Genomic DNA, 27,588 nt, shown 5'->3' with positions numbered 1-27,588 from the left:
AAGAAAAATGTTGTGAACAAATGAAAAGATACAATCTAAAACATAAGAAAATAAAAGAAATAACGGCCACTTCAATGAACGAACCGGTTGGGTCTCTAACAAACAATTGTGCCGTTTTAGGTATTTTATCAAGCACGTTGGATTTTTGCATGGGAACACGTGAGCTGTCGCATAATTCAACTCTACTTCAAGCCACCCAATAAAGAAATTCTATAAATCATGCTGCTTATGCTTAAATGTCTTCTTTTAGTCCCAACTCTATTCAAATAATTTCTTTTTATTTTAGATTTTTCAGTTTTTATTTTTCTTCCTCTCTCAATTTTTAAAACTACCATTACAAAATCTCATCAATAACTTTCTCATTTTATTTTCAATCATGACGACAATGTAAATTAGACTTTTATACATATTTAATATCTATATGTAACGACCCACCCACACTCTTAAACTAACCTAATGTCATTACTCAAAATAACATTTTCTTAATTGGAGGGAAAATATTTTTTTATTAAAATAATATCAAATAACTCTTTCTCAAAAATAAAATTAACCAAATTAGTAAAAGTAACGTGAAAAACATGACCCGCGGGTTCTAACAATTTTAAGGAAAACAAAAATAAGTAGAATAAAATAAAACTTTAAATAAAAAGTCTAAAAATCAAAATACTAAAAAATTTGATAAATAGTAAATGCAAAAGCAAAACAAGGTCATCATATGACATGTCACAGACTCTTCCTATCACAGCTCACCAGATTTCCAGATCCTCTACCTTTTTGCCTGAAATATTAAACATAGAAAAGAGTAAGTATATAAAATATACACTGTAAGGGACTCACTACTGGTCCAACTAGATGATTTGTTAACTTTTTGTTAGGAACATAATAATAATGTCTTGTGTGCAACCCAAGCAAGTGAGACTATACAAGCATCTCTAATCGTGCGAGTAATCCTGTAGGAATGACCTGAGTCATACGAGTGATCGTAGGAACACACTTCTAATCATGTCTATGATATGTAGGGTACAACTCTAACTGCGCGAGTGATTCCTTCGAAACACCCCTAGTCTTGCTAGTGACTCCGTATAAACATATAGTATAACTGAACCCTAACCGTGCATTTGATCGGTAGATATATCCCTAATTGTGCGAGTGATCCTGTAGGAACACCCCTAGTCATGCGAGAGAGAGATAAAGAAGAGTTTATCAGTTTTTTGTTAATTTTTCTTGTCTCTGTAAAACACCTATAAATATAAACGTGTATTAGAAAATTAATCAAATTTTACATACACTCACTTTTACAAGTAGACAAAGAAAAAAAAAAAAAAAAGAAGCAAAAGTATTGTACTTATCTTCAAATATCAAGGAAAGAGATCATTTTCGTGGATGTAAGCTTTCTTTGACCGAACCACGTAAATCTTGTAGTCTCATTTTTCTCCTCCTTCATCTTCATCTGTGGTGCATGTGATCTACACCATTAAAACCAAACCAAACCATAAAGAAAAAACTTTAGGGTTTGTAAAGACAGAGAACAAAGAAGACAAAGAGGAAAGAAAAGATAAATTCATTTCATTTTTCCTTTCTTTCCTTATTTTTCTTTTCTTTCTTAACGTGTAGGAATAAAGAGAAATCCTTACATTCATATACGTATACATCTGCCATCACAAGAGACGTGACAACTTCTCCTCAAGCTTTACACAGGAAACTGTCTAACATTTGAGATTTGACCTAAAATCAAATTAGAAACAAGTCCAACAAGATAAATTTTAAAAATTTGTTAGACCAAATAAATGTGTTCTTATAAACTTGAGAATTGAAATACTATATACTTTAAAATTTTAAAGTCCAAACACATATTCATGAAAAAGAAATTGATACTAAAAAAGATACTTTTTTTTTCTAAAAAAAGAAAAATTTAGTCCTACAATTAGGTTTGATATAATCTTGAAAGAAATTACACTCCAATTATGGTACGAGACTTGACCACTCCAATACTCCAATTCCTATGTTTTTTTTTTTTTTTTTGTAAATATTTGAATAATGAATAAATTTGATAAGATGGAATTAAAAAAATGATAATATAATTTGAAGAAATTTCTGCCCTTAAAACGGCTAATATGTACGGCTGGGTGATTGAGAAATTTCCACCATTACGGCCGACCAGGCGACCACGTGATGTGTGTGTCTATTTTCATCAAAGAGCAATAATATTATCCCCCCCAGATCCAATAAATATAAATATCACCTCCCCGGCTGCCTCCTTCATCTTTCCCTTCATTTTCATTTCTTTTTTAAAACGCTTCCCATTTTCATATAATCATCTAAATATTATTATTAATTATTCTTTATTCTTTCTGATGGAAAGAAAGGTCATGGAGAAAAATCGCAGAACCAAAATGAAATCTCTCTACTCCAAATTGAGTTCCCTTCTCCCATCCCATCAATTAAATGTTTGTTCTTTTCTTTTTCTCTCTCTTTCCTTTTCTTTTATATTTTTCCATATATTATTACAATAGGTCCTTCTTATCACTCAAACTTTTGTAGGATCAGTTGCCACGGACAGTTTCAGATCAGATAGAGGCAGCAATAAATTACATCAAATCATTGGAGACTAAGCTCAAACAGGATGAGGAGAAGAAGGAGGGATATTTAAGAAGATCCAAAATGGCTTCGCCCTCCACTGCCTCATCCTCATCGTCTTACTCGGCATTACCGATAACCCATAATAGGAACGTACCTGAATTGAAAATCAAAGAGATGGGCCCTGCTGTGGAGGTTGTTTTAACGACTGGATTGGAGGATCGCTCTTTGTTTTATGACACTATTCGTATCCTTAACGAGGAACGAGCTGAGATCATCAATGTCAGTTATTCTCTTCTTGATAACACAATCTTATATTCACTCCATGCAGAGGTATGTATATTCAACAACAATTTTAATACTATTAACACTATGCTCTATAATACCTACATTTTCTTTCAAATACTTTACACCTCCACTTTATATTATTATAACCCAAATTAAGGATTAGTTTTGATTGACTCCACCAAAAAAAATGTTCTTACCAGAAACTCACTTTTACTTAAATTTTGTTGGTGAAAGTTATTTAAAAGACACTTCAATAAAAAGTATTTTGAATGGCAAACATTCTAATTTTTTTCAAAAATGATTTATTTTTAAAACAACCTTTACAAATTAATTTTCTAAAAACCAAATGGATATCCAAATAGGCCTTATTCTTCTTTAGTAATGATTTTGGCTTGAGCTTCCTACTTTTAAACTTATGTTTATCTTCTACCAGAATTAATTTAACACAGTAATGGAATTCTAATAACAAAATGTAGTTATTCAAAAACTACCTTCTTTTTTAGTTTTTAAAATATTGGCTTTGTTTTAAATAAAATATTAGTGAAAAAGTAAATAATAAAACAAATAAATTTTTAATTGGACTTGTTTCATCGTTTTAATCTTCAAAAACTAAAACCCTAAAAAGTAAATAGTTTTCGAATTGTATTTTAATTTTTGTTATGTTTTCTATTTACGAAAATTGTGGTTTTCCACCATAATTTGTTACTATATATATATATATAATATTGATTATGTTCCCAAAACATTTGAATTATCAATCAAATTAAGAAACAAATTTAACTAAAATGACTTTTTTTTTTTTTTTTGGGTTATGTAATTAATGGAGTAGATTGAAGATGTGGTGTTCGACTTTGGAGGAACGAAGAAACTAATAGAGAGGCTAAACCAATTGGTTTACGAACCCAAGAATTAAGCAAGCAGAAATGCCAGTTTCCAGCCGTCACGCCTGAACCCATCCTCCGCCCAACCTTTCAAGGCCATGATCGAGTTTCCATCACCATTCTTAGACCCACTCAATTTTGAACCCAAATTTTAATTGTTATATTTATGCATGCGACCACCCTTTTATTAAGTACACAATATTATCCATGCTTTGTAGCTTGAGAAAACCTACGTATTAGAAACGCCATGGAAGTATCAAGTATGGGAGAATATTCAATATGGCCATTGTGTCATTCGTTATACTCCAAAATCATGTTTACATTTTCCTTCTACTTTTAGGTTTCCTTTATATTAAGAAATATTTGAGTTACACTCACATTGAATATCTTTTTGTTGAAATACATGATAATATGTATATATATATATATATATTTTTTTTTGTTGAGTGGACAATAATTTTAAATATAATAATTAAGTATATAACAACATTTTAGAAAAATTACAAATATAACAAAATCTATCAATGACTTTTTTAATTTGCTTTATTAGTGAATATAGACAAATATTTACAACATAGTTTATCGGTGATAAACTTATATCATTAATAGGTTTAGCTTTGCCAAATTTTGCTATTTTCATATTTTTTTAAAAAATATTGCAATATAATATGTGTGTTTATATTTTTATTTGTAATTATCCATTTTTCTTAAAAGAAATTATAGAAATAGTTTCAAGTTTCAAACTAAATATATATAGTTGGGTATACGTTGAGAATTTCACAAAAAAAAAAACCAAAAAGTTTCAGACTCTCTTATACTATTAAATATGGTACTAGAGCTTATCATATATTTTGTACAATAAAATGAAATTGAGATTCAATCAAGAATGGTGAACCAAAAAGAGACACCATATTAAGGGGGCATGATGAGCATTTCACATAAAAACGAAGGGGGATCACACTCCTTATATAAGATTAGATTATAACTTCTTCTATTGTTGGTTGGTTTTGAAATGAAATCCTATACTTTAAAAAAATAGGATAAGTGATCGTGTTGCACATGGATGTTATGAGTTTATTTTGTTTATTTAGTATTGAGAAATACTTGGGTTAGTGGGTGTTTCTTAAGTAGTGCTATTAATAATTTTTTTACAACCATATTACTGTAGTGTGATTTGGTTGATTTTATAACAAGAGTGTAGTGTGGTTAGCTTACTTTATTTCAGGCAAATCTAGAGCAATATGTTGTACAACATATGTCAAAGACATTATCAAGAACATTGTGTTCCTGTTTCAAGAATAATGTTATGTGACGGGCTGTAGATTCTGCATATAAGATCTTTCCCATATCTGCCAGCATAATTTGCAAATATTCGCATATGTGCCTTCCTTATTTCTTGTACAGAATATTTATATGATGATCTTTTTCATTTGTAGAGTTAGTCTCTTTATTAGAAAAATTTGTAGACTGAAGGTGTTTTGAGCTTAGAAATTGTCTAAGCGCCCTCAACTTTCATATACATTGTTATTAAGGATTTTTTCATTCTTGTTGAGGTTGAATTTTCTATAGTTATTGTAGATCTCGAGAGGGATTCTTCATTTGATATAGTATTTAGGGAGAGCCTAGCTATGACGAAGGTGAAGGTGATCTCATTGTTAGGGGCACTTAAGTGGAAACTGAAAATTAAAGGGAGCTATATATATGTATGTGTTACTAAAGACGAGTTTACAAATAAGTACTTTCGTTGTAATTGATAAACTCTTTATATAGTGAAGTTTCATTCCATTGGGTACACAACCACCAGATGTAGGTGATTTTATAGTGAACTAGATCATCAATTTCTTTGTGTTTTATATTTTTGGTTGTTTTCACGATTGTTGTCCTCTAATAACATATTCTTTTTATGACATTTTGCACTGTATTAGATCCATCTATTTTCTCAATTGACATATCAAAGCTGGTTGGCATAATAATAATAATAATTATTATTATTATTATATATTTAAATATCTCGGTTTGTGTGCCTCAAATAAAATTTCAACCTTTCTTTTTCCTTTTTGTTCAAACCTCATCTTTGATTTTTTAGCTTTATATTTCACTTGTATTGTGTTTCTATCTATGGAGTCACTCGCACGATAAGGGGTGTTTCTAATGAAATCACTTACATGAATATGCATCTACATACGGACCACATGCATGGTTAGTACCAGTTATACGTACTATGTTTATATATAAGGGATCACTTGCACAATTAGGGGTGTTCCAACGGATCACTCGCACAATTAAGGGTGTACCTATGTATCACAAATATGATTAGAAGTGTGTACCTATGATCACTCGCACGACTAGTGGTGTTCCTACAGAATCACACGCACGATTAAGAGTGTTTGTGCAGTCTCACTCGCCCAGTTGTGCTCCTGGACAAACGACATTGTTACTATGTTCTTAATTGAAAGTTAATAGATCACCTAGTGGGACCAGTAGTAGTTAGTGATAGCGTCTATAAATACTCGTTATTTTAACATCTCTTATTAAAATAATGAGGTCAAAACGCATAAGAAGATGATCAAAGCGTGTGACTTATGTTATAAATACATAAGTTTAGAAATACATCTTACATAAGTATCATACCTATTTTACATGGTTTTCATGTTTAAACGCAAGGTAAGTGGACAAGAAGAAAGGAGAAAATCACTGAGAACATCTTGCGCACAGACAATGCGATGGGAACTCACCTAGCAAATAACATCTCCAGACAAGGACCCACGTCAACACGCGAGGAAAGCTCACTAGAAGACAAAAATGTATAAACACTATTGAACTTTATGTCATTATATACAATCAAATATGAATTCAACTCTCTCCAGGCCCTTTCTTTGGTTTTCTTGTGATCTTCTCCCCTTTCTCATTTTCAACCTAATTTCCATGGGACTCAATACAATTGAAGCTACAATCCAATTCAAACATGCTAATGACCATACCAATTGTGTTGTAGTTTATTTTTCTAATTTATCTTCAAAAACACATGACACATGAAAATAACACATCACATGCAATAACATTTGATTGATAATGGACATAATTGGCAACTGTTATAATGATATTTGTAATACATACCAATTTGATGGCTCATTTTCTTACAATTATTCCAATCTACTGTCCATTATTTTAACTACATATATAAACGATTGGAGACCCGGTTCCAACCCAACCACCCACAGGAAAACCCAGATACCATCGTCCAAACTCGCGCGTCCTGCTCACCTTTCCCGCCCTTCATCATTTTCTTCGCATCACTCTAATCTCTCCGCCTCTTCCCACGCAATGCTCTGATTCTTCATCCTCATTTCTTCTCATGATACCTCAACCACTTCCACAATTCAGCTAATCAGCATCGATCAAGCTGTAAGCAATTTGCTATTCTTCGGAGTCCTCTTCTTCTTCTGACCTTCACCATTTTATTACGTCTTTTTTATTTCGATTCTTAGGCTACAAGTTCCGATGATCGACCTATCACATAAGCTGTTAAGTTCAAAGCACTATTTCAGATTTCCACTTATCATTTTACTTTACTTGATTTTAGAATTCACAATCTCCATGTTGCGTGCACCATGAAGTGTGATCTTAATATATTCGTCAATGTACATGTTGGTTTGCAGTGCTTTTATTTTTTGTTTTTAGTAAATTCCTTGAGAGCTATTTCGATTTAAGATGTTGATCATAGCTGCAACGTTCTTGGTCGAAAATTGTTGTGCTGTTGATAGTAAGCCGTTCTGTTCCCCCCACATAACCACTGTTTGCACCATCTTCCTCCACCTTATTCCGCTTGAAAACGAGTTTGGCACCATTTTCTCTTGTGAAACCAATAATTAGAACTGGTGGATGTGGCTGTTTTTTTGGAAAACCAATAAATCTTACGACGTTGGAAGGTTGTGAATCTCGAACTATATATCACTCCTTGAAATCCTAATGGAGGCATTTATATCTTATATTTGATGTTTATTTCTTTTGTCTAAAATTCATTCTCGCTGACATTTTACAGATTGTATCAGCAATTGGTGTCTGTTTGGCTTTGTCCCAGAAGAAATAAATGACTGAAGCGAAGTTTGGTAGGCAGCCGAATTTACGAGATGTAAGCGGTGAAATCCTTAGTTGTATTCTGTATTCAATTCTTCTGCGGCAGGTTTCATATTCCTTTTAGATTACAAAATTTCGCTCATTCATGTTACCGACTTGTTATTTTCTATTCGTTTACTGGGTATCGATTCTAAAATTAAGATTGCGCTGTCTTGTTATTTCAGAGAATTCTTTTCTTTTCTTTTCTTTTTTGCCCATCGGAAATTTTTTGGTCATTGATTAAAGGAAACTCAATTATTTCTGTCGTCAGAAAATATTAGGTTTTACTCGTGGAATCTTGTAAGCAAAGCAGTAGGTATCCATAATACTTTTGTGGTAAATGCTGATCAAATAGTTATTTGATCCTAAACATCATTGCTTATGGTTTTAGTTTTTGGCAACTTTTAAGTTCATCAATTTTGAGTTCACTTAGGGATTGTGGAAGACGATAAATATAAAGATATTAAGACTTATAAGGAAATTACTGGGACTGATTGCAATCTCATCTCCTCCTGCTGTCATACATACACTGCAGGATCAACTAAGCGATTGTCGGAGTTTTGGTAGCAATTTTCATCCTTCAAGCCAATCAAGAAAGATCTCAATTGGTGTTATGGTAGAGTCACCAGCCAATGGGAGATCAAGAGGCAAAAAAGAACAAATATCCGTGGTGCCAAATGCAGAGGTTGTTTTTTCCTGTTTAGAAAAATCCGTGCAAGGGAACTGCAAGGAGAAAGACACAAGAACCTTGGGTACTGATGTTAAATCAAAATCATCAGATGCTACTCAAAAATTGAGTTCACCATGGGTTTCTACTCAATCCCTTAAACGAAATGCAGCCCATATGGAGACTCCAAGTGGAGCAAAACAAGTGTTCGATTCTCCGATGACTTGTGGGAGGCAGAACAAGGGTCATGGACTAAAGGAGCCTCCAGCTACATGTTCTGTTATTTCGGTTGCAAACCAAAGCTCAATGTTCAAGTCTGGAAAAAGCAAGGAGAAGAACTTTGATGAGGCCAACTGTCAAATGGAAGGAGTGAGGGATACAACCAATGAGAAGTCGCATGAGTTTGCATTTGCAACGATGGCAGAGGTCCGGTCTGATAAAAAGGTGATTGAGGATCATTCAAATAAATCAGAAAATAGAACTGAAACTTTGAAAATGAAGCTATGGGAGATACTTGGAACTGTTTCTGTACCTAATGAACAACAATCTGAATGTGAAAACCATGAGCAAAATGTCAATCATTTAATAACTAAAGAAATCGTTGTGCAGAAGCAGGATAGAGTTGTCAGATTCAAACATAATTCAGATACAATCGAAACTGATTCTGAAAATTCCGGCCACACTTTGAAGAGGCCAATAGTTCGTTCCATAGCACGGAAAAGATCTCACATTTTTATGCAGTCCCGAAAATCTAAGACCCCTTTGGGCAAGAAAGGGAAACATCAAGAGGGAAATGTTTTTGTCTTTGAAGGAGTGTCTGAAGGCATTCATGTTGCTACCAATGGGGCTTCGTCAAAGTGTACAAGAAAGAAGAGAGGTGAAAAGAGTTCCAAACTTCAGCCACGAAAAATTTTCTTTCCTAGGAAGGAAGAGAAGATAGGAACTTTTCCTAAACCGACTGGGATTGAAGAACTGACGCCTCAAGAAAAGCTTTCTTCTTTTAGAGAAATTCAGGGTTTTCATAGCTCCCCGGTTAACCATGTAATTGTTGAATTAGACAAACGGAAGGGATTCAATCAATTTCCACAGATGGACAAGAAGGTATCACTACAGATTAATAGCCCACGAGGTCATGGTCAACAAGGAGGCATTGACAGTGCACTGCTGAATAAGGGTGTACACCTGCAGAGTCATACAGAAAGTCCAACATTTAGAATGAAAACGCCTGTCTGCAGTTCACCTAGTTCAACTCCAAAAGCAGATAAAGTAGTTTGTGAATCTTCAAGTCCTGGCTCGGCAGAGGAAATGCTTTCTACAAGAAATATTTGTAGCTTCAGGAAGCTGCGGACTTCAGAAGAAGATTGTGACAGATCAGATGTAAAACCACAGTTTTCAGTATTCCTGGTTAGCGGTTTATGTTTATTATCAACTATCATCTTCTTGCAAGTCTCTTGTTTGAAATAATCTTTGAGCCTCATTGTCATGTCTATATTTTTTCCTTCCTTATTGGCCTTCAGAAAGATGATAAAGAGATTGAGCAATCTCCACTCAAGAAAGCATCAGTTGATTTAACCAAAGGAGTAGCAGATTATGTGTTGTCTGATTCATCATCTGAGGATGCCAGCTGTGAAAGCTCTGCAGAAGGTTTTTCTATTTCTTAGTTATACTTTGAAATTACTATACAGCTTACCTTTAATGTCATTGTTACTTGGTTTTATATTGAAATTCATATGCACTACATTATATCCTGCTTGATAAATATTACTTACTGATGCTTTGGTTTCATGGATTTTCCTATTCTGAAATTGGAATTAGCTTTGCTCATACAGATACAGGTAATTTCATAAGTTGTGTTTGGTTCCAAGTTGAAGTAACAAACCTGTAAGTGTGGAAGGTTTCCAAGTTCCACAGCTATATATAAGAACTTAAATTGTTTGGTTCTTCTGAGTCAATGAAAGACAAAATGGGAGTAATAAGAGATTTGAAACTCCAAGTTTATTTTCTCCATTTGATGTAAAGGCTAATTAGGTATTTTACAATATTCTAAATCAGAACAGTACAACCAACATGAGCATAACTTTATGGTTAAGGCATCTAACATTTTCTTTGAAATCAGAGGTTCAAATAAAATTTGACAGATTGCCTACGTCTACTTTGAAACCAGCAGCTATTCTTTCTTCAACTTAAGGGATCACAAAAACCACCATTCAAAGATACAAGGATCACGCATGGCAGAAAGAAAGCATGAACTTTAGAACCTTGGACTCTTCTGATATTAACGTGTAATTAAAAAGCTCAGTTTCTAACTGAAAAGAGGGAGGGAAAAAAAAGAGAGATTTATATGTGTAGTTAACTTAGCAAGCTTTTGCTCAAGTAACAAATATTCTGTTTTTATTAACTTCTTACGAGACCTGACTTGTATGCACCCACGTGTCAGTTCTCAAAGGTCACTATGGATATATCTCGCATCCTTGATAGGATCCATATCAACAAACTTATCTGAACATCAACGTGTAATATTAAAACAACATTCTGTCTAGTTAATAGGTTCAGCTTGTGTTCCAATCATTCTTCTTTATGTGCAAAAACTTAGCATATTCAGGAAATGATGCTTGTTTTTTTACATTTTATCTCCATTTTGTTTTCATTCATATAAATTTTCATGTATAGATGTTGATTCAAGTCAAAAAGATACCCCATCTCCAAAAATCGGTGCCATAAAGAAATTCAAGTCTATGTTTCATCCAGCAAAGAGGGCCCGTAATGTAGAAAACCATGAATTTGATTTCAGTGGTATGTTCTTGATATACGTGATTTTTGGTTATCAATCATGTTTAATTATTTCATCACTGTGTTTGCATATTTATGCTTAAAGATCTTTGTCTAGAAATGTAGACACAAGCGCACAAAAAAACTAACAATCAATTAAACTGTCTGAATTGGCAGAGCCTGGAGAACGTAGTTGGCCTGATGAAACTGTAGTCCCAAATGAAGAGGATGGGCTTGCAAGGTAATTTCACCGCTCGTAGTTTTTTTTTTTTTTTTCTTCTTCTTCTTCTAAGAATCAGAACACGAAATGTATCAAGTGAAATCCTATAAATGTTCTCCTCTATTTCTATTTAGGGTGGCAAAACTGTTTCTCTCAGAACTTGAGAACCTGAAAAGTAAAATATCGTCAATATCAATTGAAAAGTCTTCGGAGGTGCTATTGTCAGTTGCCGAGAGTATTAATTTGCAGTTGCAGAATGTACAGTCTCAAGTTCAAATGGACATGTAAGTTATCAGTTTATATTTCTGGTTGTTCTTTACAAGATAACAATTTCTTCAATGATTTGTGACTGTATTTCAGGGTAAAGCTGTTGAACTTTGGTAAATCAAGACGAAAAGATCTAGAAAAAAAATTTGAAGGTAGCATAATCATATGATGGGTTTTTAATTCACATGTCAATGTCTTTCTCGGTAGAATTAGATTTATGAAATAGTTCTATTTAACTGTGTTTGCAAGCTTTTTCTGAATGGATCTTGTTCAGGACTTGATATTTATTGGGGCGAATGCTCATCACTTGGACTAAATATTACTTGTGAGATTTGTTGGTTTCCACCCTGCTCGGGTAACCAACGCAAACATAAACTCGAGCTTTGACTTCAAAATCTAAATTTATAAATCTTGAACTCCTCTTGCTCACAAATGAACCTACCAGCTACACAAATTAATGGCATCAAGTGTTTTGTTTCTCTCTCTAACTCTCCAAACATTAAGATGGTAATTGAAATGAGACATCTGTATCTTCAGCATGTTTGACCTAAATTTTTCTATAAGCTCTGTTACATTTAGTGGCTGTGCATTATGATGTTTAAAAATCTTTTAGAGATCAATTTCACATCTTGTTGTGTAGAGTAATTTTGCTATCTTTTCCATGGTTTCCATCTTTACGTTATGCTTGAGCATCAAAAGTTTTGTAATTTTTATATTTTTTTGGTAGATCAACCACTTTCTATCTATATGTTCACAGAACAACAACAACAATTGAAGCGTATTAATAAAAAGTTCAAGGAAGAAGTGAATCAGCATCTCCAGGATTGTAGGAATGCACTACAAGAATTGGAAGCACAACAGATAGAGTTCAAGGGAATTATGGAAAAGAAAAGTATGATCTGTTGTGTTGCTTTAGATTTTTGCAATTATATGAAACTTCATTGCATATGCTTAACCTATTTGTTTCTGCCTCTATTCACTGTCTATGATTTAGGGCTCTGACACTTTCTTGGTTTTTGGGGTCCTGAAAAAGAGGTGAGGGAAAAACTCTCATTTCGTGAGGTAGGAGGTGGTGATGATGCCAGTGGATCTTGGAGTCTTAAATATAGACAACTTAAGGGTGAAATGAGGCCTTGCTAGTTAAATAGTTGTAGCAGTTTCCTCGCATGTTTTGATATAAGGTCATTGTGAGCACGTGTAGACCACGCTCTGTTGAACGGATCATGAATGGGATCAAAGAAAATCTTTGAGAAGAAATCTTTGAGGTCCCTTTTTCTTTTCACAAGTCGTCGATTGTTTAGTGGGTGATGGGAGGGATACTTGCTTTTGGAAGGATTAAAGTTGGGGGTCATCACGTCTCCTCAATGAGGAATCGTACAGTGATAATTATATATTTTTTTTCACTCTGGGAGCTCTCTCTCTCCTTTTTGGGTTATGATGTCCATTGTTTGACATTGAAATTCTGAAGGCTGGGGACTAAATTATATTCGCCTGACCTCAGGATGTGTTAGGATCATGGAAAAGTCTTAAGGAATTATTGTATTAGATAAATCTAGTTTCAAATTATGGATGGTCACATTGAAGTTGAAGGAGTTCCAATTACTTCCATTTCCGGTCTTCATCAAGGAATTATCCCATTCGGAATTTTGTTTTTTGGATTACACAGAAGTTATTTGGGAAGGAAAGCATTAAAGCTCCACTGCTTCATCTTGGTGGACTATTGGATTGTGATAGGTTGGACCATGGACCATGGACGATGGACCAGCTAATTAGATTTTAGGGATAGTTGCAAATGTAGTCATTAGACGTAAAATAATTAAGTATATAACAACTTTTAAAAAAATTGTAAATATAGCATCAATAATAGAAGTCTATCACCAATAGACCATATTGTAAATATTGGTCTATCATTGATAGATCATAAAAGTCTAGTTTTGCTATATTTTCAATTTTTTTAAATGTTGAGTTTATTGCCGATGGGTTAAAATTTAGTAATTAATAATTAGAGTGAGAAAATACAGGGCAACAAATTCTATAGTTGGATTTTAGTTGATTTAGAAAAGGGTATTGTATTTGAAATACTTGAGATTTTATTGTAGTCTTGATTTCTTTAAATTTTCATTACAATCAATATAAAATTTAAATGTTTGCGATTGGATTCCACGAGGATGTAAGGATAAATAAAAAATATGCAATACAAAACTCTAGAATAGTTACGTGAATAGAGCTTATCAGAAGGTTCTTTTCTTTTGCGGCTTCAATGTGCAGCACTTTGATTGGATCAGTTATTCTTGGTCATTGGCATATTTAATTCAATATCTATGTATTGGAATGGAGGCTCAATGTGGTGAAAGTAAAGTATTCTATTAGAAATTATGTGGACCATTGTTTTTCAGATGGAAACAAAATATTTATCGTCCTGCGGATCAATATTATATATAAAATTAGATAAATTTGAAGGTTCTGGGCACATTTCTAACAGTATTTTAAATTCATAGAAGCATCACATCGTAATAATCTCATGCAAGTGGAAGAAGAAGTTGACTTGCAACTCAAGGATGCACAAAAGAGAATTGAAGCAATTCACAAGGTATGTTTTCATTTTCAATTTTGCCCTGAAGAAAATTTCTGGCTTCATTCTGGGGTGGGAAATCATTGACACGTAGTAATATGGTGATTGGATATGCGTTGCTTGTTCACATTATGTTAGAAGGCTATTTAGAACGAATTCGAAAGTATGATTAAGGAAAATACTTTTAAATTAAACAAAATGGGTTCATGTTGTTTAGGGTGTTTTGCGCCTGCCATCATGAAAATTTTAAAAGGTTAATAGTTTCAAGATATTGAAATCCAAATATACATAACTATTGATCTACTTAAAGATTAAGATCACGTGTGTAAAGTGTGTACAGATCATACTTAAAAATTTAACTTGATTTTTATAATTTTCTGCATGTTGAGTGTGTAAGATACGTTAGGTGATCACATAGTGGGAGCTTAATAATATTTCATGCGTATAGTTAAGAATTGTTGCTGATATGGGGGTTTGGATTTTTGGGTACAGCCCATCTTTTTTGGTTTCAGATTTTAACTCATGTTTTATTATGATGGTATTTGTTGAATGACACATTTGTTTTAGTCATTATGCATGGAGAAGTTCATATACCTGCATTACCTTCAATTTTATTGCAGTCGGGAAGAGGAAAGATAGTGCAGCTGAAACAAGTAATAGCAATGTGCTTGAAATAGGAATGTTTAAACTGACCTACTCTACTTTGCACAGTTCAGTTAGTGAGTTTGTGTACGGCCTACACAGCCATTTCCCACCCCCCTTATACTATTCCTCATCTTTTTCAGTTACCGATTTAGCTTTTTATTTACGTTTTATTTGTTCTACCTCTCCACTTAACCTAATTTCCTAAATGTCCTAAAATTGTATTTTGTTTACAATCCTTGTTAACACCATCTGCATTCTTAATTCTTAACACGCATCAATGCACCCCTACATTATTCTACGAAACTAGTTATTTTGATTCTTGTTTACTACTCTAATTCACCCATGGTTCTATAACTATTGAATGGAAAATATTAAAGGGGCGCTTTATTTTGTGGGAATATAAGTTTCTCATGGGATGGGATGAGTAGTTGGATTATCTCGCTTGTTCATTGAACATCCTTATAATTATTTTTTCTGTAGAATATAGTTATTTAAAGATGCTAAACATTTGTATTTAAGGCTCTCGGATTCTCAAAAAATAGATGACCCATTAGTAGCTACGCATGTATCACATCTAATTGCCTAATTATAGTTTTTCAGGAGACTTTTATGTGAGAAAAAGATTAGAGGGAGATGTACAAACCCCACTTAAACCCCACTTTCTTTTCTAGCGTAGTTTGTTCTAAGAACCCCTAAATGAACCATAAGCTAATATGTAAAATAGAACTTAGAATCTGTTTAGTCTAGAAAACAGAAATCCATGAATGAAACATTATGAATAGTGAATGCAACTTGGTATTTGAAAGCCATACCACAATAGCTTCTAACTTAAAAGTAGAGACGACCAACTCTAACCGGACAATGACGGTAGCACATGTTGGATGTCGGCAAACCCACTTTTGACTATCGGATCTTTAACTCATATAGCCTAAAATTGTATACTATATTACAAGATTGACCTAAATTTTTAAACTTTTTCATAAATGTCACAAATTGACTAATATTTTACACAAATATAAGACCTAAATGATTAATTTATCCATATTTATTATTAATAATATATTAAAAAACAGAAAAATGAAAAATGAAAGTAGACTATAATTAATATTTGTATTTATTAGATATTTTATATAAATATGGTAATTGAATAATTCTATTATGGTAATATTATAATAAAATTTTTCTTTAATTATTTTTAGTTTGGTTATTTTGTTCAAAAAATCTTCCCTAGATCTCTCTTTCACTTTCTAATCTCTCACTTCATCCATTCTTTCTTTCATTTTGCATTGTTTTTCATATATCCCACATAAGTATAGTATATATTGAATAGTATGGTGTATATTTTATAAATGAAATGTTTTTATATTAATTTGTTTATAGAAGGTGGACCAACAAAGAGAGCAATCAAGGATGTGGGTTACGATTTAGAAATTTTTTTTTTATAAAAAAGGTAAAAGTTCAATTCTTCGAATACATTGAATGTTGATTCCATTTTCTTTATAAAAGACGTTGAATAATAGAAGATTAATGAAAGTATAAACGGTGAAGAATAAGAACATTGGTGGCTGACTAGTACAGTGATCTTTAGAAAAAATTGCAAAAAAATTAAGGTAAGTATTTATATTTCGTATTCGAAATACATTATGATATATTAAGTATATTGAAGATAACATCATTTATGTATTATTGAATATATGAAATAGTATATATGTAACAAATCACATAAAATATATGTATTATGCAGTAGTATATATGTAAGAACTAAAAAAAATACTGATAAGATACATAATCTGTATATATATATAGTGGTATATAAGTGGAATAAGAAAAAATCACAAAACATGAAAAAAATGTGTATATATTATTGAATATATGCAATAGTATATACCTAAAAAAATCACAAAAAACCATTCCTTGGCCCTTTTACAAGTTAAGGGGAACAAGATGACGATTTCCCTCTCTAATCTTTCTCTACGCTCTCACTTACAGTTTGACTAGAGAAGAGGTGAAGGAGAAGAAATTCTAAAAAAGGGTAAAGGCTAATCTTTTCTGCCGACACACATTACTACAAAACTGGCAATACTTAACGCTTTTTACCTGTCAAATATTTATTTATTTCACGTTTTTCAATGTGACAAGTAATCCAGTGTAAAGAATAAGAAAAGTTTATTTGACAGTTTTTAAGCGTCAAATATATGCAATTGATTTACGTATCAAGTAATCCAGTGTCAAGAATAAGAGGGTGTTTTGTTTGACAGTTTTTAAATGTCAAGAATTTATTTATTCTTGACACGTTTTGCATGTCAAGACGTTTTTTTTCTTTCAAACAAAAAATTGTACAATTTCACCCAGTAGTTAGATGTGAGTTTACGAGACCTTTAACATTGTTCTAAATTGGGTCCTTTCTTCATATGTTATAGCCTACGAAGAAAGGACCCAATTTAGAATGATGTCAACGGTCTCAAAAACTCACATCTAACTACTGGGTAGTCTCATTTTGTGTGATATTAAAGTTTTTACCCATAAAAGTCGAAAAAATATGCCCGAAAGTCTATTTTTATTTTCATCCCAAAACGTTGAAAAAGTTACCAATGCTATAGCCTACAAAGAAATGACCTAATTTAGAACGATGCCAAAGGTCTCAGAAACTCACATCTAACCACTAGGTGGTTCATTTTGAGTGATATTAATTTTTTTTGTCTATAAAAGCCGAAAAAATATGCTCAAGAGTCGATTTTTATTTTCGTCCCAAAACGTTGAAAAAATGGTCTCATTTTGAGTGATATTAAACTTTTTTGTCCATAAAAGCCGAAAAAATATGCTCGAGAGTCGATTTTTATTTTCGTCCCAAAACGTTGAAAAAAGGACCAATGTTATAGCCTACAAAGAAAGGACCCAATTTAGAACGGTGTCAAAGGTCTCGGAAACTCACACCTAACTACTGGGTGATCTCATTTTGAGTGATATTAAAGTTTTTTACCCATAAAGGTAAAAAAAAATATGCCCGAGACTCAGTTTCTATTTTCGTCTCAAAACGTCGAAAAAATGGCCAATGCTATGTGTTTTTAGTACTTGCCTTAATATGTTCCACTCAAGAAAACAAGGATATATATACACACTCATGCATGTTTTGAAACCAATACATCCATCATAACTAGAAATATGACATATGTGGCTAATTCACCGATAAATTTTCTTCACTTTTTTTTATTTCTTTTATTAATTTTTAGTACTCGCCTAAATAACATAAAATTCAAAACAATATTAATCAAATAAACGATATCTAATCAATAGCGAAACTCTAGCACACTCTAGCACAAAGTCGATGTATAATTATAGTATATTTTAATTTTTTATGAAAAATATAAAATAAAATAATAAAAAAAAGCTTACATAAGTGCTTTTGAATAAACAAATACATAAGAGAAGATGTCATCTCCAAAAACCATCTCCTTAAGTCATCTTTGAACAAAACAGTTTACCTATAGTCACATCAAATAAAGCAGATTGTTACATAATTCAAAACATCTAACATTCCAACTAAAAAAAATCATATCCAACTTTCCAAATCAATTTAAGCAAAAAAACTTAAAAAAACGAGTAGAAACGTACTAGGTTCGAACCAAAAGCTTCAAAACTCACCTCTCAACACAACAAGTTAAGCAAAACCTATCCCTAAACAACAAAGTTAAGCAAAACCCATCCCTAAACAAGTTAAGCAAAACTCACCTCTAAACAAGTAAAGCAAGAACTCACCCTTCAATGCAACAAGTTAAACACAAACTTCAGTATAACACTTAGGGCTAAAAAAACGAGTAGAAAAGTACTATATCCATACCAAACACTTCAAAACACACCTGACAACAAAACAACTTAAGCAAAAACTCACCCCTCAACACAAAAACTACAACATAACACTTGGGCTAAAAAATGAATTGAAAAGTACTATGTTCAAACCAAAAACTTCAAAACTCACCCCTCAACCCAACAAGTTGAACAAAATTCACCTTTAACAACAAGTTAAGCAAAAACAAACCCCTAAACACAAGTTAAGCAAAAACTTTAACAATATACTTAGGTCTGAAAAACGAGTATAAAAGTACTATATTCAAACAAAACACTTATTTAAAGTCATCAGGAGTTACCTCCAAACAACTAACTACAGGTTATTAACCCGTCAGGAGTTATCCCTTAACTCTCAATACCTTTATGTAATGTGCGAGAGTTACCATCATTTTTTAGATTTTAGATACCTAACTCCAAACACCAATATACAACGTGGGAAGTTGTTTCTCACTTCGAAAGTCGTCTGTAGTCTGTTGGGAGATACTTTCTCTCCCAACTCCCAGTATCTCGACAACTCTTTTGTCCGTTAAAAGATCCTCTTTTTGTTGTAGTTCTACTTTTGTCCTTCAAAAGATCCTCTTTTTTTTTTTTCTTTTGTAGTGCTAGTTTCCTTCGATCGTTACTATTCTTCTATGAACACCATTCTATATATAGGTTAACAAAAAGTAGGTTTGTTGACAACTCCACACACACGCCACTATTCAGTCGTTGCAACGAGGCGAGGAATAAAATAATAATATAATATTTTCTGCTAAAATTTATTTTGAATTTTCAAAATCGTTTTTATATTAAAAATGTTTCCACAAACTGTTGGGTTTATTACGAACCGTAAATGTGAACCGTTTTGAACCATTACATTACCATTAAACAGTTACAATTTGAGTGTAAAAATCCATTGGACCGTTGTATGGTTTTTTGTCATGAAAACCCATTGGACCGTTGGCGTCCCCCATCCCCTATAAAAACACCACTAAACTATTCACTTTACAGACAACAAATAATTTTCTCGTCTCAAATTCTCTCCCATCTCTCTCCGTCTACAACCCCTCACTCTCGGCCAAATTTTCTTTGTTTTTTTATCTTTGTATTTAAAGCTTTTAGAGGATGTTTTATCCTGGAGACGACGGGGCATGAGAAATTTTGTTTACATATTCGAGTAGAGCTGCAAAACGTCTTTAAGAAAGCGACATATACGACTCAACCTATTTTTAACATGCTTTTGTTTTGCATATTTTGTCACCAAGAAGCTTAGCTCCACCGAAGTGTAACAACAATTTTAAGACTTTCATTATGCTACGATGATCGGTGTAATTGAAGGTGACATTATGACATTCGATCTCAAACAACGTGGTTAGGCATTATGCGGCTTGGCTCCCCATCTTTACTTTCAATTTTTGTATTTTCTTTGTAATGTTTGACTTGTATTTTATATAATTGTTGAAAGACCTACATTGTTCAATGCATTGCAACTTTACTTTTTGTCAATTCACCATTTCTTTATTGTTCATCTATTGAAGTGTTATAAGTAGTTTAGACTTGTGATAAGTTCTTGATAAGAAATCTAACTTATAAGGTTCATCTCATTTACATGAGCTTTACTACATCGCTTGGTCAGTGTTTTTCGCCAGCTGCTCAAGAACGTATGTTGCAAGGACATGACTAAACATGCACATGAAGGAGTTTGGAAACGAAATCCATCTTGGTGATTAAAACTCCATCATTTGTGTCCCAAAAGGAGAACAAGTGTGGAAACTTGGAGCTGAGAGGTTTCCACATTTAAAAGAGAGATAATGTGACCCTTGCAAGTAATGAAATCTAGATAGCCATCACTTAATTTATCTTTTTCATTTGCATCCCAAGAGGCGAGTAAGTGTAGCATTTAGGCACTGAGAAGTATCTACCTTAATTATAAAGTGGTTAAGTTATCTCTATCGCATCAAGGACTACCGCATGGCTTAATCGCCTACAATTTAGAGATCATCCTTCATATATTTCTCTAGCACAAGTTAGTTCACTATTCATATTTCCACAATTTCATGTCACCTTCTATAGAATCTCTAGTGTAGATAGTAGATTTAATACAAATACATACATTCACCTTACACATAGATAGGAAAGCACATTTTATTGCATGATCCTATTCTAGTCGCCTACTAGATCGCTCAATTAGAGCTTATTAACATGACAACATATTAGCGAACAAACATTGCATTCATACAAACAAGCAATACATAGCTCACTACGCATGCCCCTCAACTTGACTCAACACCTTGCACGCCTGCCTTCAACGCCTAAGATATATGCTTTGTGAGGTTCCCATGCCATAAGCATCACGCCTTGCCTTGACACCTAGCAAGTCCCAAAATGCCCACATTGCTAAAAAGCTCAAGTCCTCTCTTCTCCCTATCACTTGGCCGTGAATCTCTCATCTCTTCAACACTTAGAATTTCCTTCAACAAGATTACCTAATCAACACAAGCAACAAAACAATACTAAAATTTTTGGCTTTCTTAAACATTTTAGAAATTCTTAAGAACAATAATGAGGTATAGGGTTTACACTTCCCATTTGTGTCTTTCCATTTTTTTATCATCTTGCTTGCTAAGCTGTTGTGCAGTACACTTCTCTTTACACATTGATATCCTTCACACTACTTGTTACGTAAAAAGAGTGTCATCTTCATTGTCTATGGTGAAGGTTAACTTACTTGATCCTTGTGTTCAACCCTAGAATCACAAGGAAACCTTGTCTAAGCTTATACTTAGGCTCGGGCAAAAGATAATTGACATGTACATTATTGCTTGCAATTAACAAAAGCTACATCGAAAACAATAAATGAAGAACTTTATTTTCCATAAATTTTTTAAGATATTTAAGCAGGTTATATTTTGCAGGACATTGTGAGAGCTCAAACATAAAAATGAAGATTAGATAATTCTAGTGCTCGGTCTTATTTTGTTCAAGTTTTGGACTAAGAAAATGATCGAAAGAGTTACTTATTTTTATTTTTTTTAAAAAACATCAACTTAAAAACAAATATGTCAAGTGTGTGTTGATGTATACGTATGTATCCAGGAGTATTGGTATGTGACACATATGGGGTGTGGTAGGAATTCACTAAAGTATGTGTGCTTCATATGAAATTAATAAAAGAAACGTAGTATTAGAAGTTTTCCATTTGGAAGTAGTTGAGTTCCCAAACAACAATAGTAAAGTAATAGACGTTCAACTACAAATCCACCCACCCGTGAAATAAAAGGAGAAGGGAAAAAGAGACTTTAAATACTTTCAAATCAAACCAAACAAGAGCATATGTTTTTCAAAATCCCCCTCCAATTTAGGACTTATACCTTAAATTAAATTATTTTTACGTTTTTCCAATATTATCTGATCCTCTCCTATTCCAATATTTTTAAGTTTATCCTCTACAATAATTAATTAATTTTTGGTTTATCACTATTCTTTTTTTTTTCTTTGGACCAAATTAAATATATGATTATGAACTTAGTAGCATATTAGGTGAACATATGGTTCATTTCAAAATTAATAAACTGTAAGAGGAGAAAAGAAAAAGAACGTTTTATCTATGGATTAATTTCTTCTGTCTTTTCCATGTGGAGTTCTCATCAACAGATTTATGGTTCAAAATTATGCGAAAGAAATTGGGTGAAAATAGTCCGACTGAGAGAAATTAATTGCAATTTGACAATAGCAAACCATATATTGAAACGCACATAATATTTGAAGGATAGGAATACAATTGTCACACTAAACTACATACCAAAATACAACCAAGTGAGAGAGAGATAGAGTTGTGATATTATGATAATTCACCATCAACCAATCAAAGCTGGAAAATTGAAAACAAAAAAGCATCGACAAATTTCAAACAAATTGTTGAATGGATACAAAATGTAGACCCAAAAAAACCCCAAATTAAAACTCTAATTCAAAAGCTAATTTTTTTTTTAAAAGAAGTCACACTAAAAGAACAACAACATTGATCATCCCTACGCCCAACAAACTGAATACAACTCCACCTCGGCCAGAGGCAGAACTCTTGGCTGGAGCAGGCGCGGTTCCAGATTTTTCCGGTGACTCGGCGGTGGGGCTTTGGGATTGCGAGGGAGGAGCCACCGGAGGAAAGGAAGAATGTGGGGGCTGAGTCTGATTGTGGTGATGTTTATTATGTGTCAAAGCGAGAACCACAACAATGAGCTTTTGACCCTTTTGACATGAATCAGCATTTCCAGTGATGAAATAAAAAGGACCAGAGTGACCAAATTTGAAGACTGATTCACCATTATTTTCATTCAAGGAAATTACTGGGTTTTTGGTGTTGCATGAAAAATAATCTTCTTTGCTTACAACCAACACTGATTCTGTCTCGTTTTTGTACTTGAAATCTGCATCGTACAATAAATTCATGTTCAACTAAACATTAACCCATTAAAAAAAAAAATGGTCCACAACACAAGAGAAAAACAATTTCAAAACTACTTTAAAAACAAACAAATTCACTAAAATACTTGTAAAAATAAACAAAAAAGGAAGATTTGGTTTGAAGATTGAGAGATATATATGAGAGAGCTAGAGAGGTGATTTATGAATATATAATATGAGAGAATATGCTTACAAAGAGTATCATTGACTTGAAACCTATTACGTTCAGCCCAATGATTGAAGCTTTCAGAGGGGTTCAAACCCCAACCATCTTTGCCACCAACATAAAATTTGCGAGCTTCACATGAACAGACCATAGCTAAACCCATAACACTCACTAAACCAACAATAATTAACCTTCCAAACCCCATAATTTCTGAGCAAAGTAGAGAATAATTAATAATAATATATTAATTAAATAATTGATCAGAAAGATGGAAGAATAAGAAGAAATATTGGAAATTGAGGGTGGTGATGGGGGGAGGGGAGGGGGGTGGGGAATTGAAATATATATATAGATCAGAGAAAGGAGGTAAAGGGAAAATGAGCGTTGGATGTAATAATAATAAGAGAGAATTAAAGGGTGGAAAATAGTGAAAGCTGTGAGGATGATATATAAAAGAATATTTGTTAATTGTTAGAGGGGATTTTGTTTTTATTTGGAATTAATAGATGGAATAATATAGGTGTAGCGTTATCAAACATATTATGGAGGAAAATAAACGTTTCAAAAAACCAACACATAGATGGGATAATAAGAATTGTTATTATTATATTTAGAGAGATTCTTGCAATGGAGTAATGTGTTGAATGCCTTACACTTGACAACATGCAACTCACTCAACGGCCACTAATAAATTTTATTTATTTGGAATACGTATTCTTTCCCTCTTCCTTCTTGCTTTTCTGCTTTTTTCTATCTCTCTCTCATTGCCAACACATATTGCCATATATATATATATATATTTATACTATAATATACTTATACACATCAACCTATAAATATAAGTAAATAATAATATCCATAAGTTTATTAATTTGCGTATCATATCAGCTAATCAAAGATTGATCATTGCTTAATTTCACTTCTCACCACTCACAGTAATAGCTAATAAGAATTACATAATTCACAACAATAAGATTGAGTTTTCATAAATTAATCCAGGGAAACATGGAAGTGTTATAAAACCAAAAATTGTACATCCATGAAATTTAATTATCTGTTTTTCGACGTCACCAGTTTTTATGATATAATGACTACCAATATTTTAAACACAATTAATTGTTTTTTATTATACAAAATAAACAATGCTCTTTTTTGCTGAAGAAACATCCACATGTGTTTGGGATTTGAAAATATTTATTCATAATTTCTTAGAGACATCCATTTATAACTATCATAGTTCTTACCGTTCCATTTTTTTTTTCTCTTTTTCCTATTTTTTAATTTCTTATTTATTAAAAACAAAAATCATATGTATTTGATTTTGTTTTCTACTTTTTCAAAAAAAAAAAATTATTTAAAAGTTTTCTTTCTTTTTTCTATTTTCAACTTTCAATTTATAATTTAAGAAACGAGTTTTTTCTTAAAAAAACCAAAAAGTGAATTAATTAACCAACAACTGTTTTTTTAAATTAGTTTTTGAAGAAAAAAAAAACAAATTGGTTAGTAAACATGCACTAAATAATTTTAATTATTTTAAAAATAAAGAAGGGCGTTTTTCTAGATTTTTTAGAATTTAACACAATTATTTAGATATGAATTATAAAAAAAAATCATGACTATAATTAAATGTATTTAAATAAAAAGTAACTGAAATTTGATATATAGTTTAATGAAATATGCTAAATTGTGAATGGAAATATATACTATGTAGGCTCGAGGTAGAAATAAAATAATTGTTTGATCATAAATAAATAAATATATGTATATAACAATTTCCTTCTTTCAGTTCAGTTTTTTCTCCACTCTATGTTGTTATTATTTGTAATACACCATAATACCATTGTTAATTTTATTTATATTTTCATTTTAAATGAAATACATTTTCTTTTTTCTCCCATAAATTTTGGATAACAAATTAAGAATAGGATATTAATTTAGATAGATATAACACATTTTAGTATATTTTGGATATCAAATATAACACGTTTAACCATATATGTATTCACGTATGCAAACTTAATTAATATAATGGTTGTGTGATGGTAATAGAAGAGTGTACACATATTAGAATGAAATAGGGTTAATATAGTAGAAAATGATTTATATTGAATTTCTTAGAAAATAAAGTAAATTAGTTTTTATTGTTTTCTCAACCCAACAACTTAGAAGCTTAAGTATACACTCCCTCAATTGTTCTTTTATTATTTTCTTATTTTGTTAAGATTCGGTCTTAGTTAAGGATATTCTAACGTTATAATATTGTAGAGTTAGCTTCCTCTCATTTGATACGAAAATATACATGTTCTTTCATATATACGTTGTCTTCACTTGTTTGTTTGATTTTGAGTTTAATTTTATTATGATCGTACGCTTTTTACCTTTTATCTTAAGAAAATTATATATTTTATTACTCATTCGATGATCATACATTTCAATCTTTTAAGCACGTATTATTAAAAGAAATTATATTTTAATTTATATTAATAAACAAAATGTTTTTTCACAATACTACAAATGATGTAGGTGTAGTACACAACAGTTTTCAATAAAATAAAATGATAAATAAAACCGTAGGAATTTTTCTCTCTTTCTTTACTTTAGGAAAAGATAAACAAATTTCAAAATATCATGAGCTTTTTTTGTGTACGGGAAAAAGAAGACTTTTGAATGTGATTAATGTGAGGTACCAAAAAGATTTATTGTATTAATTGGTTTGATTTCATCATTGATTATGTCAAATAAACGCAATTGACTAGAAATCATGCACTAATGATGCAATTCATAATCAGAAAATATATGTTGGCATCATTCTATATATATTCCTCATAAATAAGCATAAAAACATTCCTTAAAATGTAAAAATTAAAAATAAGAATAAAAACTTGTCTACACACATATATGGAATTTGTTCTTTTTTTTTTACAACGTTTTACATTGATCCAAAGTTCAATCTTTGCATGTAAAAATAAAAAATTGTTTGTTCAGTAACTATATAGCAATTATGTACACAGCTAGGATTACACAAAAGTGTGTATACTTAATTATATAATTAAGTAAAAATATTTTTTGAATGCATGTTATGTTCATATAAAGGTTAATAATTTGACTTATCTAGGTCACCTAAGAAAGCTACCTTTAAACTTATTATGAACACAATAAACTTTTATCACAATATATATAGGAAGAACATAATAAATTTGTGTATGATATATTGGTAAAAGTTAGGAAGGCAGCAAAAATTGAATGACTTTGGTAAGCAATATATATATAATCTCATTTGCAACAATAATTGTACTTAACACTCTTGATTGGTAAGTAATGGGCAGGTGATTCTGCCACCCCTTGTGTTTTAAAATTTAGATTTTAAAAACCTAACATTCTTTAATTAGAGAGTCTAACAAGGAGTATACATCAATTGACATATATTATATATTAACTACGTAAGAGTATACATCAATTGACATATATTATATATTAACTACGTAAGAGCATTCATTAATTGACATATATTATATATTAACCGTTTATGATTTAAATCTTCATGATTGTATGCGGTTTAAAATATATTCAAGAGGTTAGTTCCTTTTTAAAAAAAAAGAACATATGGCAATAGCTAGTTTAAAATATTTATGGACATTTGCAAATATATTCACACCACCTATGAGTTTCAAATATACAACATATAAGTGATACTAAGGTATATAAAAGTTGGATTTAGCTTAACTTTAACCCAACAGAATAGATGTTTTTTTAGGGTCGTTTTAAGTGTAGGTGGAAGATTTAAACCTTAAACCTTTTATTCTCGAAAACAAAGAGATGCTAGTTGAATTGAGTTCATATTGGCCATTAGATTAGATGTTAATACGTTTTTAGATGAGATTAATTCAAGCTCAAATTTAAGCTTGAAAATGACAAAACTATTAAAAGTATTTATAAAATATAGTTAAATTTTAGATTTTATCAATAATAAATATTAATAAACTTTTGTCAATATCTATCTATCGAAGTTTAGTGATAGATGCTAAAATTCTTCTATATTTTATAAATATTTTAACTCATTTTACAAACACTAGAAACTAAAATAATAATAATAATAACATTATAGACCATGCTTTCTTCTTATTCATTTTT

General features: G+C 31.7%; 3 protein-coding genes across 5 annotated transcripts; 2 read left to right on the top strand and 1 right to left on the bottom strand.

The window, feature by feature from the left end:
* The first annotated feature begins 2,289 nt into the window (after positions 1 to 2,289).
* Positions 2,290 to 4,049, top strand: LOC116404724. Its single transcript, XM_031888047.1, has 2 exons — positions 2,290 to 2,910; positions 3,695 to 4,049. The coding sequence occupies exons 1-2, from the start codon at positions 2,662 to 2,664 to the stop codon at positions 3,776 to 3,778; spliced, it is 333 nt and encodes a 110-aa protein (XP_031743907.1). The 5' UTR covers positions 2,290 to 2,661; the 3' UTR covers positions 3,779 to 4,049.
* Positions 4,050 to 6,948: 2,899 nt separating this feature from the next.
* Positions 6,949 to 15,305, top strand: LOC101208312 (meiosis-specific protein ASY3). Of its 3 annotated transcripts, none has more exons than XM_011658644.2 (11): positions 6,949 to 7,151; positions 7,789 to 7,878; positions 8,398 to 9,933; positions 10,047 to 10,173; positions 11,200 to 11,322; positions 11,476 to 11,539; positions 11,653 to 11,802; positions 11,879 to 11,937; positions 12,543 to 12,677; positions 14,284 to 14,375; positions 14,978 to 15,305. In XM_011658644.2, the coding sequence occupies exons 2-11, from the start codon at positions 7,837 to 7,839 to the stop codon at positions 15,032 to 15,034; spliced, it is 2,385 nt and encodes a 794-aa protein (XP_011656946.1). In that variant the 5' UTR covers positions 6,949 to 7,151; positions 7,789 to 7,836; the 3' UTR covers positions 15,035 to 15,305. The 3 variants fall into 3 exon arrangements, with proteins under 3 accessions (XP_011656946.1, XP_031742376.1, XP_031742377.1); XM_031886516.1 differs by lacking the exon at positions 6,949 to 7,151 and adding an exon at positions 7,181 to 7,270; XM_031886517.1 differs by lacking the exon at positions 6,949 to 7,151 and adding an exon at positions 7,405 to 7,675.
* A 7,244-nt stretch (positions 15,306 to 22,549) lies between these two features.
* On the bottom strand, positions 22,550 to 23,764 carry LOC101208551 (early nodulin-like protein 1). Its single transcript, XM_004139991.3, has 2 exons — positions 23,485 to 23,764; positions 22,550 to 23,254 (listed from the first exon to the last, which is right to left on the bottom strand). Exons 1-2 carry the CDS (start codon positions 23,660 to 23,662, stop codon positions 22,827 to 22,829), a joined length of 606 nt encoding a protein of 201 aa, XP_004140039.1. The 5' UTR covers positions 23,663 to 23,764; the 3' UTR covers positions 22,550 to 22,826.
* Between the last annotated feature and the right edge of the window lie 3,824 nt (positions 23,765 to 27,588).

Source organism: Cucumis sativus, chromosome 6, assembly GCF_000004075.3.
Source record: "Cucumis sativus cultivar 9930 chromosome 6, Cucumber_9930_V3, whole genome shotgun sequence".
NCBI lineage: Eukaryota > Viridiplantae > Streptophyta > Magnoliopsida > Cucurbitales > Cucurbitaceae > Cucumis > Cucumis sativus.
This window is presented reverse-complemented; position numbering and strand designations above follow the sequence as displayed.

Bases quoted from the DNA above. Each gene is read 5' to 3' on its own strand.
- LOC116404724 (XM_031888047.1), top strand. From the start codon at position 2,662: ATGGCTTCGCCCTCCACTGCCTCATCCTCATCGTCTTACTCGGCATTA. The intron at 2,911-3,694 runs GTATGTATATTC...TTAATGGAGTAG, and splicing joins TATATTCACTCCATGCAGAG to ATTGAAGATGTGGTGTTCGA.
- LOC101208312 (XM_011658644.2), top strand. From the start codon at position 7,837: ATGACTGAAGCGAAGTTTGGTAGGCAGCCGAATTTACGAGAT. The intron at 7,879-8,397 runs GTAAGCGGTGAA...CATACACTGCAG, and splicing joins GGCAGCCGAATTTACGAGAT to GATCAACTAAGCGATTGTCG. The intron at 11,323-11,475 runs GTATGTTCTTGA...CTGAATTGGCAG, and splicing joins CCATGAATTTGATTTCAGTG to AGCCTGGAGAACGTAGTTGG.
- LOC101208551 (XM_004139991.3), bottom strand. From the start codon at position 23,662: ATGGGGTTTGGAAGGTTAATTATTGTTGGTTTAGTGAGTGTTATGGGT. The intron at 23,255-23,484 runs GTAAGCATATTC...TGTACGATGCAG, and splicing joins TCAAGTCAATGATACTCTTT to ATTTCAAGTACAAAAACGAG.